At 37.1% G+C, this 14,711-nt stretch overlaps 1 protein-coding gene across 10 annotated transcripts in view; it reads left to right on the top strand.

Moving 5' to 3' along the window:
- The window catches only part of PLD5 (phospholipase D family member 5), a 172,873-nt gene that overhangs the window by 104,407 nt on the left and 53,755 nt on the right, over positions 1–14,711 (top strand). For all 10 annotated transcript variants that reach the window (XM_040059552.2, XM_040059553.2, XM_058419905.1 and 7 more), the window contains 2 exons: positions 6,345–6,513; positions 14,530–14,644. In XM_040059552.2, coding sequence (XP_039915486.1) covers positions 6,345–6,513; positions 14,530–14,644 — 284 coding nt within the window. The remainder of the gene's footprint in view (positions 1–6,344; positions 6,514–14,529; positions 14,645–14,711) is intronic.

Raw genomic sequence — 14,711 nt, 5'->3', positions numbered from 1 at the left:
TATGATGATAATTCTACCAGTTAGAGAGAGATTTCAGAGTCTGAGTTTTTGAAACTTATCAGTGATTTCTAGTTCTCAGATTTATTTTACTTGTATATGTAGACTTTAACAATTAGACAAGTTAATTTGCTTTTGAAATAATTTAAAAATATGTAATTTATTTAGGTGTTCTCAAGCAGCGATGTTAATGCTGTGGTTCAGGCATGACATAACAGACCTAGAAGCCTGAGGCAAAACCACAGTATTTTATTCAAAAAGGGTCTGTATACATATTTTGTCTGTCCCTTTCAATTAGATTCTAATTTTTTTTTTCTTCTTCTATGAGGGTTTTTTATTGAGTCCTAATGATGCCGAATACTTTTACACAATGGAAACAACAATCTTATTTCAACGTCCTTGTTTCAGCATTTAGAGAGCAAAGGGCAGTTAGTAAGGATTATTTTGGTATGCACCTGGACATGTTAAACTGTAGGAAAAAGATCAGTATTGAGTGAACTTTTCTGCATAATTCATAGGAAATCAGAAGTCTGCACAAACCATGTGAAAAGTCCTAAGGCTGCTTAAGGCTCATTGTACTTTATGTTTTTTTGAACTGAGGCAAATATCAGTCATGTCAGTAAAATAAATGAAGATCTTTAATGTTTGCTATTCATTCTTTCTCATGCTCCTTTTTCATTTGATACTTTACATGACCGCTATCCTGGTTCCAGTATTAAAATCATCTTGGCAGGCTGGATTGAATTTCTGACTAAGGTTCAGATTTGCTTTGACACCAGGGAAATACTGTCCCCAGTAGGTGGAAGTGACATTGTGAAACATCTGGTCAATTCTTTCCATCTTTTGCATGCAGTTTTGTCTTTGGGAACTGAAAGCTGCATCTGAAATGCAACTGTGAAAACTTCATTTTATCACTTAAAATGTGTTTAATTAGAAATCCTTCACAGGTTTAAACCTTGGATGACTGGTGAATCTGGTTAGTGGATCCTTCTTTTGAAACTTTTGTACTTACGGTGTGTTACGACACAGATACTGTGTTATTCATCACAGCAGGACTTTGTTATTGGTACATTCTTCTGAAGATGATGGTGTCAGAGGGAGGGTATCATCCTTTTCGTACATAAGAATCCATGGGACAATCCAAAGAGGTATTCAGGGAGTACTTCTAGTTATCTGTTCTATAGACCTAGAGAACTGAGTCTAATCTTTAACTGGTAAAAACAGTATTGTTCCACTGACATAAGTGCTGACTGAAAGTCTTATTTTCTATATTGTACCAACCGAGAATGTGGGACATAGAATCTGCTGAGATTAATGGATGTGCTGTGCATGTCCCTGTGCTGTATTTGTCTTCTAGACATCGTGATGAGTGGGCACAAAAGCAATTATGTGGGCACAGCAATAACAAAGTGATCTTCAAGTTGATTACAAAAAATATAAAAAGGCCTAAGTGATGAGGAGTTAACATATGTTTTGAAATATAGCTATTATACTTCAATCGCTTCTGTGGACCAGTAAGAAAAAAATTAAAAGAAACTAAGTGCAAAGAAGAGGCAGCCATAGAAGGGGAAAGGTATAATTTCTAATTACAGGAATTAACCGGTGTGCTTAAGGCTGGACTTTAGTGAATACTTGAAGTTGGCATGGCTTTTTATTCCCAATCTTGTGCCACAGCCATCTTCTGCAGCTGCATGTTTAAAAGGATCAAGCCACTCATTTGGCTGAAGAGGCCTGTGTCTTCTGAGTCCAGTCACAGATGGTATTCACAGAATTTCACAGCCTCTGTTTAGGAAATCTCTCAAAATGTGTGCATTAGGTGCAGGACAGCTTAACATCTCTGGATTGAGACATGAATAACATTCCAGAGTTTGTTTTAATATGGTGTGAAACATAAAAAAAAAATCCTTTTATACTAGTAGAATTGTTAGAGCTAAATTTTCTGACAGAGCTATAAATTTCTGCCAATAGCCCCAAATTTTTTCAGGAGATAGACATATAGCATGTGCCTATTTTCACTGTCCTAACCCTCTCAACTCTAATTAACCCATGTGCTAAATTAAGAAGCTCTGTTTCCTTCTGAGGAACAAATGGGTGCGAGATCAGAAGCAAACCTTCTTGCTTTCTGACCAAAGAACTGTCAAAGATGGAGAAGAATCCTTTACTGGGTACAGAATTCACTTGGAATTGCTAAATGCAAGTCATAGCTGAGCTCAGAAGAGTATTATTGAGGTCATGGTCTATTCTGTGGTAGGCCTTAAATACCATTCTATTGCCCCATTGCTGTTAGCCAAGAGGAGCTTTGATCTCACTCTTACTCTTGTCTCTCTGCCTAGCTTCACAGAAATGGTATGACATTACTTTCTCAGTCTGTGAGAGGTAGTTTTTTACATTTTCAGCCGTAAAACTGAAGAGACAAAAACATATGTTGGCATTATCAGGTGAAATAGCACACCAGGAAATCAGACTGGGGAATGATAACTTCATTCAACAGGTGTAAGGTTATCTGCTAATGATTTTCAGGATAGGAAAAGTCTGTTTTAATCACCATGGTACATTTGTGTTTTGCTTTGTTAATATGCCATTTTTGCAGAATAAATTCTGTCACTATGTCTAACTTTCCTCAAGGTCTGTGAATGACCTTCTCTCCTGGAGGTTTTTGTAATACCATATTTGAGGGACCTCTTTGTGGGTCATATTGGAACAAAACTGAAAGCTGAATTTAGCTTTTATTGATGGAATTGGAGATTGCAAAGTCAAATTTTTGAACAGAAGTTTTAACAAAACTCATCTTGACTAAGCACTGGAACTTTGTTATTGTGCCAAACAAAAAGGGAATATTATAAAGACAAAATCACTTAGTATAAACACTTGGTGCTTGGCTTTTTATATTACTTCTGAGCCTGGTGTTGGATTTTAACATTGGAAGTTTATGACAGATTCAATTCATTATTAAAGAGAAATCTAAACTGCAAACAATGCAGTTTAGTGCCTTAGCCAGGTGAAATGTCTTTTTTTTTTTTTTTTTTTTTTTTTTTTTTTTGCTAAACAATACAAAGTAGAGTCATATAAAGTGATGAGTTGGAAGGGCTCCATCAGGATCATTGAGTCCAGCCCCTGGCCCTGCCCAGGACTTCCCAAGAATCACATCATGTGCCTGACAGCATTGTGCAAACCCTCCTTGGACTCAGGTTTGTTGCTGTGACCACTTCCCCGTACTTGCTATTTGGTAAAACAGAAGAGCTGGAAAAATATTACCAAATAGTGACTGTTCTGAATAACAGTTTTGTTAACTGGAATGCATTTGGCTTCTACTGGACACCCAAGCCCAAATTATACCATGGCAGGAGCTGTGCAGTCATGTGTGTTATTTAGTGCCGGTGCCATAGCCTGGTGAATGCAATGCATATTTAAAAGTTGGGAGATGTTCTCCCAGTGAAAAGAAAGTTCATTCCAATAGTCAGGACAAACCTCCTTGCCAAGAGGCACCTTGTCCTTGACAAGGGCCCTTTTAGGAGGAGTTGAATTCCTTATTGCCCAGTAAATTTTCCTTGTTGCTTTCTTTGAAAAGGTAAAAGCTTTTAACCCATGGCAAATGAGGAAGAGGCCAGCTTTTGTGCATATCTTGATGGTATCTGTAAGAAAGTGTATGTGAACAGCAATGACCCACAACTCTTCCTGCATTTTAGCTTAATGCACACCTATGTAATGTGAAGTCAGAAATGAACATGTATGTGCTTGGCTGGGTCAGGTCCATTATCTCAAATATGGTGAGTTTTGGGTTTGGAGATACTGGAGATATGCAAAAACCTGACTGGATAGTGTCCTGATCAACGTGCTGGCATTGGCTCTCCTTTGACAAGGAGGGTTGAGCTACATGAACTCCAGATCGTCTTATCCCTTCTGTGGTGGGGTTAGGTTTTTGGCAGCTCTCAACTTGCCAGAGAAAGCCAGGAGAAGTGGAAGTTAAGCTAATGCTTTCCAGTGAGACACAAGTTCAGTAGAGCCTATAGGAAACACTGCTAAAAGCCACTGGAAGTGACTGTGACAGATTCAGTACTCTCAGTTATTTTGTGGGCTCCTGTGTAATTCATTTGCATGGGTTCCACTAGAAAACATGGTGTATGTCAGGCAAAATACTAATGCTGGGAAATTTTGGTCTCTACTTGTTCAAGGGAGTGATGTGTACTTTTAAATTCTAGCTAAATCAGAACTGCATTTGACATTATTTTTTACTAATTATTTGATATTAAGGATATCTTTGAAGAATATTCAGAATAACCCTTTCTTGTATCTAGGCACGATTGAGTTGGGGATGGAACATTTCAGAAAGAGGTGCATTCTGTTCTGATCTTTGCAACTGGATCATGAGGAGGATTTCATGTCCTTGTAGAGCTCACTTTTATCTTCTCAGCTTCAATTTCTTGCTCTTTGAAGGTGGCCAGCCTACAACCCTCCATAAAAAAGTTCTGGAAACGGGCATGCTAAGAGGTGCAATATGATTAGTTCTGCTAACTATTGAAAAAGAGCAAGCTGGGCTTCCAAGGGATCTAACCAAAGTTTTATAAAGTTCTATAACAGGATTATTGGCAAAAGTAAGCCTAGACTCCTGAATGTTTGAGTAAAATAGTTTATTTTTAAATGTTTTTAAAATGGCACTCAATTTTTAAAGCACTAGTTATTTCAGAAAGTTTGTAAATGAGGTAGAATGCTTTATAATAAAATATACTTTAAAGACATTTTAAAAATCTAGTTGTGTTTTGAACATTTTACAGCTTATTTGCTGATTTCCTACTCCATTACTGCAATGTAGCTAAGTTTAATGTTAATTAATAGAATGGTGTGCTCAAACTAAGTTGTGGAGAGTGTCATTGGTGATTGCAGCTTAGTGATACCTGTGTTGTTTGACAGATTTGGGGGAATAAGAGAATATACAGGAGGAGCTGTGCCTGTCCTGGTTTGGGTGGTGGGATTTTTTGCCAGGACGGGAGATTGAGCGTGTGATAATGACCAAGGGTTTACTTTATCACAATTCTTGCTGGGTTTTCTTAACATTGTTTAAGAGTACTAATCTTCAGTCTTTTAATGGGTTCACTTCACAGACATGCTTGATATTCTGAAATAGCTGTAAAAGTTTCCATGTGAATCCTCTAGGATGAATTGAATTAATAGAAGATATGCACTAATCTGTTTTTCTAAGAGTCAAAACATGTACAATTCTTTTTTACCATGGAATTTTGTAATCATTTACTTAAAGTTTACAAATTACATTCATATTGCTGGAGTTGATAATTAACACTACTGACAAGTACAAAAACAGTGTGGAAATGCTTGATGTACTTGTATATAATAGAGGAGTGTTCTCTGAGTTCCTGTTACAGCTTTCCTACATCTGGTTTGTATCATTCACAGTAGAAGTGGCAGATGTTGGGGGCATTTATATGAAAATTTATTCTCTTTACCTAAAGACAGAATTGAAGAACTTGTTTGACTTTATTTCATTTTAAAATTCCTCTACTGAGTGTAGAAAGAAGTTTTACCTGCTGCAGTTTGAGGAAATCTAGCAGTGACGTGGTGTGCTGAACAAACACATAATTTCTCTGAAGCAGAGGTGCATGTTTTAAGCTGACAGTTTATTACAATGCTTGTTTGGCTTCCTGGGTGTGATTGTATCCCTATAAATTTATGTACTCTAATCTGAAAATGTTTTGAATGCTGTAAGATAGATAGTAAGATCAAAGAGCTTTCCAAAGAGAGCAAGAAACTAAAAGGTCATAGTTCTTTTTTTAACCACTGGGTCCCAGTTAGAGCTTTACATAGATAAACAAAAGCAGAAAAAAATGGGTAGCTTAGAGCAGTTGGAAAGGGAGAATTCATATGTAGAGATGGCAGTGTAATAAAATGTCAGCTATAAAAGCAGACCTAAGAGAATGCCAGAGTGTACATCTTGCCACATTCTTTAGAGAGAAGAAAAGATATTCAGAGATGAGAGTGGCAAAGCAAGAGGAGATTGTTTGATTCTTCCCATCCTCACCTTAAGGATGGATTCCCACTTGCTGTGTTGTAAGAAGTAACCTCTTCCCCGTGAAATCTTATTTTGCAGAGCTTTGAAATCTTAATTGTCCTTGCTGCATTAGCAGTAGGTCTCTTCTGCACTTCATTGTTCTGGGAGGTGTGGAGCATGACAGTCAGATGCTTCAGAGAGAGTTGCAGGGTGGCAAACTTCTGAGAGCCTCTGGGAGCAGATGCTGAACGCCAGGCCCAAAACTTGAAGTTCTTTACAATTTGGAACCTTCTAATAAAAAAAAGTGCTTTTGTTAAGTGGTTATTTTTTCCTTATCTATTCTCAGGGTTGCTCTCGTGGAAAATATTCCTGAAGGGATCAACTATTCAGACAGTGCACCATCCCATTTGTCTCTTTTCCAAGGCTGGATGAATTTGCTTAATATGGCTGAAAAGTCTGTTGACATAGTATCTTCCCAGTGGGACCTCAATCACAGTCATCCATCTGCATGCCAGGTATGTTCTAGCCTAACAAAAGAGTGGGACCTTAACAGTCTGTTCTTATTGTCAAACTATTAATTTTACAGAACTAAAACAGTTTGTTTGGATAGTCTAAAAAAATAATTTTCTTATGGGGCTTTTCCTGCCAATACGAAAGTTTCTGAGAGCAGCGGTGTGCTTGGACTAGGTAACATTCAACATATACTCATAGCACTTCCATCTTAGGAAAGAAAGTCATTGTGTAACCTTAGGAAAGCTGTCAGGACATCCACCTGTTTGGGAATATTCATAAATCTATACTATTATTTTCTATTTGGTGCTACTGATGAAATAGAAAAGCAAACATGTGGATTAATTCTCCAGCCAAATAGATGGATAGATTCTTACAAAGAACAATATCGTATCAGATGATTCATAGCTTTTCAAAATTAATCTTGGGAGGAAGCAGTGTTCAAGGTTTCTGCAATTAAGAACAGTGTGAAAAATCATAAATCATAGTGAATAAGGCAGACATGCGCAGTGATGCTGTGCCAACAAACATTTCATTCTTGAGAGCAATCCTCTTAGAAATATGGTCAGGAAAGGTTTCCATTTAGCATCACTTGTGAAGCTAAGATATCAAAGAAGGGATAGGCTGAGAGTATCTCCTCTTTTCCACTAGGTAGATTGTTTGCTGAAAGGAGCCACTCATCTGACACGAAATGGGGCTAAAATGACAGCCAGGTAACTGTAAGGAATCAACTCTGTTATGCCATGGCATAAACTCTTGGCTTTCCTTTCTAGTTCTGTTGATGCTGTGCAGTAAAAAATGCCTTTTGTTAGATGATAGGCAAATCCTGGTATTCTAACCAAATATATTCTGCTTCTTTTGAAATAGACAGTAGCCTAGTTGAGCAGCATACATGAACTTTTCTTCAGAATGTTTGCTACATGCCTACTTAAAATACTGAAAATACAAGGTGAGCAGGTGAATAGAAAATGTCATGCAAACACCTCATTTTAGAATGCTTATAAATATTGGAATGTGGTTTGTGAATAAATTCATGGAATATCAAAATATTGACTCTTTTCACAATGTAATTATGCAGCTAAGTTTTATTTGAATTTATTGCCTAGGTAGCTTCAAACCCATGTACTGTCATTCAAGTAGATGAATTCAAGGAGATAGTGCCTTAGATGTTTCTAGGATGTGCATGAATTGATATGTGCATGAATCTTTCAAAAATATTTTTTCTGAAAAAAAATTAGCATGTCATCTGCTTCAAAACTGGCAGAGCCTAACAAATCCCAAACAGAGGACAAAAGATAGCAAAACTGAAATTAGGATTCTCGTAGTTAAGCATCAAATCCATTCCCATTTCCACATTCGCATTGCAAAGTAGAAACTGTAAGATACTGCTCAGCAGGGAAAGGAAGAAGAGACATCTAAGAAGTGGATTTGTTCTTTTGTCCTCAAATAAAAGCCAGAAAAATTAAACAGGTAAAGTCAGGAAAACGAATCATTTTTCATAACATTCCATTCTAGCTATCTTTTTCTGCCTGCTAGTAGTCTTACAAAAATGAGTAATTACTTCTGTTTAAAGGCAATTAATATTCCAGTCATTTTCTCATTTGTACAGCAGTGTGGGCTGAACAGCTGATACATCTTTCTGTCAAGGTTGTCTATTCATGCTAAAACACTATATTGTTATTGGCCAGTCTGATTGCTAAAAATTTGCCAAGAGGCAGTGTTTCTTAGCTGATTGCTGGCCCAGAGAGTGTACACAAAGCTCATGCTGTGAAAAGGAAGGGAGAAAACTTACACTGTTACATCTGCTTTCTCCAGTCAGTGAAGTGAATGGGAAATTTCAGAGGATCTTCGATAACTGTAATCTAGTAATTATTGGAAGAGTAAGTCCAGTGTCCTAAAGTATTTACAATTTGAGTTTTGGGAAATTTGCCCATCATAGCAGAAGCATTATGAAGGGTAAGGGGCTGAGATGCAAAACTCCCAGGTACTACAGTACTTAGTGAATCAGTTCTGGTTGCCCCTTGAAATTTTGGTTTTCAGAAAATAAGAACATAACCATTTTCCATACGGACCCACATCCTGCTCTATAATTAGCAATTTCCATTTTGTGAATATTCAAGCCACATTGGAGAGCAAGGTTTTCCACAAGATCACTTGAACAGACATAGGTTTTTGAAGGGGAAAAGCAGAGTTGGCTAGATTTGTTTTTCTCAATTAGTTACAAAGTTTAATTCCATTCTCTACCTACATCTGTGTAGTTACATGCATACATGCACGGACACATAGATATAGATATATATGTGTGTGTCTTCTGTATGTATATATATTGTCTATCTTGTCAAAATATATATTGGACATATATATACGTATACATTTGCATATGTAAAATTGCAGAACTTCCTGCTGTGGGTTTTTTTTTTTGGTGTGTGGGTGGGGTTTTTTTGGTTGGTTTTTTTGGTTGGTTTTTTTTGTCTGGTTTTTTGTTTTGTTTTGTTTTGGGAGGGGGGTTGGCGGGGTTTTTCTTTTTTTTGGTGGGTATGTTACCCAGTGTCCTTGGCTCTTGCTTGTTTGCACTTTGCTGTTAGAAATCTAAATAAACATTCATTGCTGACTGAGCTCTCCAGGTCACAACAGCCACGCTCAGACATCTGAGATGATGAGTTTTGCTAAATTGGATTCTCTAAAGACAGACGCATGATGAGACAGTTTTTCTGTGCTTCAACAGATAAAGCAGTCAAGTAAACAAATATTTACTTGGCAAAATAGTGAGTTCTCTCTACACTGCTTTTCTCATTCAGAAAAAATCCACATATTTTGGTGAGTTTGTATTGTCATATGGGTGTTTTCAAGATAGCAGGGTAGTTGTCATATAAAAGCATTGAGGCTTTAGTGGAATGTGGGTATGTGACTCTTCCTGTGGCAATCTGATGTTTATTAGAGGAAAATGGAAGCATTTCTTTTTGGGGACGGCTTTTGATTCATTCTCAGTGAAAAGAGAGAGGAGAATACAAGATCATGCCAGTTTACAGTTTTCACAGTTCATTTCCTCTGGCTCGTATTTTGTTTTGAAACTTTAATTTAGAATGACCTTTTAGATTTCCAGCAAGTCCTTCACAAACTCCAGTTTGCTTTTCACAAATCAGAATCAATGCTCTCATGGCTTATTGGTATTGCCATGCATATGACGCAGTTGTCCCTGGATGAATATTTGGATAAATATAAGGTGATCAGAGGTAGCTCTGCATTTGATTTTTTACAAGTATCACATAAAAAATAGATACTTTTGATTTTATTCACTAACCTACTGTGCAATCTCCAAAATGGCTTGATGGGAGAAATCCCCTGTCCATTTGATGCTCTGTCTCATGTAAGGCAGCTGTCCAGCTTTGCAATGAATCTCTTATGAGGAGTTATGAGTCACTCACACAGTCATTGCCCTGAGGAGCTTAAGTGATTTGTTTGGTAGAACAAATGTTAGTGCAAGAGCTTAAGTTCCCTTCCTTGAAAATTATTTTTAAAACAAATAAATAAAAAGAGGATTTCTCCTAATCTATCAGCCCCCAGTGGAAATTGGATAGGATCAGCCATGGAGATCTATAAGCTCTTCTTAACATAAACATCTCTCCTCTTCAGGTAGTGATGTTTCTCTGGTATTGACTGAGGCATAGAAAATAAATTTAATGAGAGTTTTTAAAATGAAAGCATATTCCATTCCTTTGAATTAGCTGTTTGGTTAGAAGAATTGAGGAAAGCATTTAAGTTTCTTTGCTCTGTAGTAAATAGTAGCAGTAAAAGTTGTGATTTCTTGATTTATTTGCTCTATTGGTTTCAGCCAGCATGCTATGGCTTTTAGTGATGTTTTAGAAATATACACAGAGGGAAAACTTGGAAAAAAATAGTAAAATTTTATATTAAAAAAACCAGAAGAAAAGTCTATGAAATAACCAGGGTGGGCTTTTTTTGTGGGATTGAAAAGATAAGCATTTTCTAAACTGTAAGCATCTACAGTATGTAGATGTATGTTATGACTGTATGTTACTGAAGAGTACAATAATGCAATTTGACAGTCCTCCAGTAAATACCAGCATTTTCATGTTTGTATCTCCCCATTTTATTTCTTACGAGGAACATGTGCTGATAGAGATAAGAGCAGACAAGGGAAATCAGCCAGGCTACAATCAGCCTGTCTAGAGTCTGCCAATAAATTGCTTTAGGGGAAATTTCAGGACCTTTTGGTAATGACAACTTTGGGGATTTTTTTAATTCACCAGTTTTCTGTTGCAGGTACAGTTGGAACTGATGTTTGAGATTTACGATAGTTTAAAGCTGCCATGTGAAAGTAAATTTTTTCATGTGATAAATACTTTTACATTCTATTTTGTCACCTTTGGTGAGTTTTTTTTCAAACAGCCCAGCAAAAAGTGTAAGAGAATATTTTACCAGGATAAGCAGATTCCTGGTGGTATTGTTTGTAAAATGCAGATATTGCTATAAGGCAGCCAGAGTTTTATAGCACTTGGCTGTTCCTATTCCTCAGTCTTCGCAAGCTGGGTTTATAGAAATGCTTCTGATCACTGTCACGTAGTCGTGCAGCAGCCTGGTATTGTCTCACAAAGGGAATGTGGTCTGAATGACAGCATAAGGGTTTGTATTCAGCAGAAGCATTTCAAATGTTCTGACAGCAGTAACAAAGCATTTCAGACCTTTTGTCCCAATCTTTTTTCCTTTCCATAGAACAAACCTGTAAAATTGCTAGTAAACATGTCAGAAAGTGTAGAAACTGGGTTTCAATTTAATATTAATGGGGAAGAAGTCTAGGTTCTTCAGCAGTGTGGGAAGAATTTCTAGCAACCCTGTTTGCTGGAGTATGTATCTGCTTTGAGAAGCAAGTTGGTGAGGGTATGAATGCCTGCTGAGGAATGATGCAGTAAGAGGTGAGACAAAGGGAATTCTTTCCAATTTTGTCATGGGTGGTGGTTTTTATGTACCTGGATAAACACAAATTTGTGGTGAGCGCACTCCTATTTTTAACTATCACTACTTAGAGGTGCTTTCAATATTGAATCAATTTGAGATTTTACCATTTATACACATAATTAGAAAAAAAATACCTTAAATGAATAGCTGTGGTGTCCCTGATGGGAAAAGAGATGCATTTTCAGAGGAGATAGTTTCATTGGAATGCAGGGCTGAACTCCAAGCAATATATTAACCCATAGGATGGGCTGTTCAGTGGCAGCATGGCGTGTAGGAGACAGCAATATTGGTTGCATCAGGGCATACGAACATAAAGGCAGACTCAGGAGGTGCTACCAAGTCCTTTTTTGTCAAAACTACAATAAATACAGGAAGTCCGGTCTTTTCTGTCAAAGCTTTTATAAGTCCTATGTAAATATAATCTCCTGCAGGTAGAAGTTACAATAATATCTAAAAATAGCTACCATAGGGAAACATAATTAGGAACCATCCCCTGAAGCCATTCATTTTATCAGTTCTAGACATTAACTTTCTAAGCATTTCTTTATCAGAAGAGCTAATGCAGTAATTTGTACTGGTAATGATAAACATTTTCCATCCAGTTTATGAATGCATTTTCCATTTTTATTTTTTTATGCTAGAGCTTTCTGCTGTGCTTCTATACAAAATCAGTTATTAGAGATAACCTAAACAAAAACTGCTTATCTGTCTACCTAGTAAATGGAATCAGCACAGAGAACCTGAGTAGCTAATATGTATATTAGTTAATATGCATAATGTAAACCTTTTAATCCTTGATTTTCCCAACTCACTTTTGCAAAGATGTAGCTAATGAAAACCAAAAGTGCTGGTGTTTCCAGTTGGGGGACCCATCTGAAGCAGATCCAAAGGCTGGCTGAGCTCTGACATACGGGATCCTGATGCTTTGGGGTAGCTGGGGGATGGGGCAAAGCAGGGATTGGGAATTCAGCAGACAGCAGGGCATGGAGGGCTGTTTCCAGATTTGGTTAAAGTCTAGCAGTGCCAGACTGTAGCACTTGCATGAGAAACCCTCTTGGTTGGAGCAGGACACCCAGGTACACAGGTCAGAGCACCTCTGCTCCCCCAGAATCATGCTGGAGTAGCTGCATAACTCTTTATGAAGCATCCATCTCCTCCTCACTCCTATCTCATTAATTCTTACATTACCTGTAACATCAGCTCTTCTTAAAAAGACACAACACAATCTCTGGTGTAAGAATTAAGGATTTTTTTTTTAGCTTGATGAGATATGTGAGGGAAAGCCACTCCTTGACTTACACAGCAACTCAGGGCTCTTGGGTGTGGGAGTTAAAATCATGGAGGGCATTTCTTATATATGGATCCACCTAGTCACCTTGAGAAATGCTGAATCTGAGTATAAGGAGCATTTGGAACTTCATGTAAAGAATGTTTTTGTTTTCCTGTTCTGTTAGCTATTCTTTAATGCTTTCACTGTGGCACCATTGTGTTCACTGCTAAGTTCTTGTGAGCCCTGGGATGAGCAGGGAGCTATGCTATGAATTTGGGTGAGCAAGCAGGCATATTTTACAAAATTAAAACAAACAGTAGTTCTGTTTCCATTGCAGCCTCTGGCTGATTCGTAATTTTGAGAAAGCTATAATTTTATAATAAGGGGGATGGGTACTTTTATTTTGCCACATATATTCAAAATAAATGAATATTAAAAAATAGGTCTGTACTTTAGACAGGGGAAGCACTACCTTCTGTGCCTGTGTAATGCTTAAATCCCAGCAAGGGTCAAACTATCAATCTGACTAGGCAATTATAGGGCAAATTTCTAGGCTTTCCACAGTCTGCTGCTAATGGGTTTTCAGTCTGTGTGGAGGGCTTTTGTCTGAGGTTTTGTTGGCCCACGCTGCATCATATTGTATCATCCCAAACTGTTCTTGGTTTGGTCATTTTTGTTGAGTTGAAAGATCCTTTTAAGATTTTTACTTTGTACGGAGAATTATGTAGCATGGTTTTGTGAAGAGCTTTGTCTTCTACCTGTTTGTTTGGAAGTTATGTATAGCTCTTGCTTTTTTTGTTTCCGGTTTACCTTGGGGCAAACATTACATTGAATCTAAAGTGAACTGTGTAGGTAGGGTAAGAATTTTGTCAGGTGCATAAGCCCAAGGTCTTTCTAAATTGGACTGATAATTGAAAATGGTGTCTGCAGTACTAAGTTAGAATAGCAGCAAGGAAGTGAGCTCTGGTGTAATTGTAGCGACAACACAGTAGTGATACGTTGAACAGTTTACTCTTTATGTGGTCTAGTTGGATGTTGCTAAACTTTTTTATTTAATTTAAAATATTAAGCCTAAAATTTAACCATTTACATTACAATCAGTAGTTTTACTTCTTGTTTGTTTCTAGGATATGGAGAAACCTGGTGATTTAAATTCTATTTTTCACATGAAACAAAAATCTTCATTTCTATTTTGCCATGTATCCAGCTCAATATGAATTTTATTTTTCTGTGTTAGAAATAATAAAATATTACAGCAGCATAAAAAGTAAATGCACAAAAAATAGATATTTTTTTCCTCCTTGGTATAGCTCATCTAAAGATGAGCATGCAGCTACTTGGGAATATGTTGTACTATGGCTAGAACCACTTGCAAAAGTATCACTCAGTACAGAAAAAAATGTAATAAACTGTTATCCTTGAGCTCTTAATAATAAGTCAACAGACTGTGATTATTTAGAAGAAAGTTAATGTCAAAATGTGCTTACACTGCATAAAACCCCTGGAAACTTTATTTTCTGCCTGACACCTGTCCCCTTGTCAGTATTACTCAATCTGGGAAAAGCAAGAAACCTTTTTGGCCTTCAGAACAGTATTTCTCCAAGAAAATTAATTTGAGTTGCAAATCTTTAGGGCAGGTTTAATCATCTCTAGGAATATTACTCAGATGTTGTTTATAATGTTTTTGTTTTAACGTGCTTTTTAAATTTGTTGACATGCAGTTTGATCAGTTCTGTGTCTAAAAGCTTCTGCTTTCGTTTAATGTTCTTCCCAGGGTCAGCGTCTTTTTGAAAAATTGCTTGAACTGGCGTCCCGAAATATTGAGATAAAACTAGTGAGCGATAAACTGCCCGTGGAATCAAAGGTATTAAACGACTTGAAAACAAAGGGTAAGACCAAGGTCTTTCTGTTGTTATGCCTTTGACTGCTGTGTGATATTCCTTTTATTTAAAATGC

This window comes from Hirundo rustica, chromosome 3 (assembly GCF_015227805.2).
Source record: "Hirundo rustica isolate bHirRus1 chromosome 3, bHirRus1.pri.v3, whole genome shotgun sequence".
NCBI lineage: Eukaryota > Metazoa > Chordata > Aves > Passeriformes > Hirundinidae > Hirundo > Hirundo rustica.
This window is presented reverse-complemented; position numbering and strand designations above follow the sequence as displayed.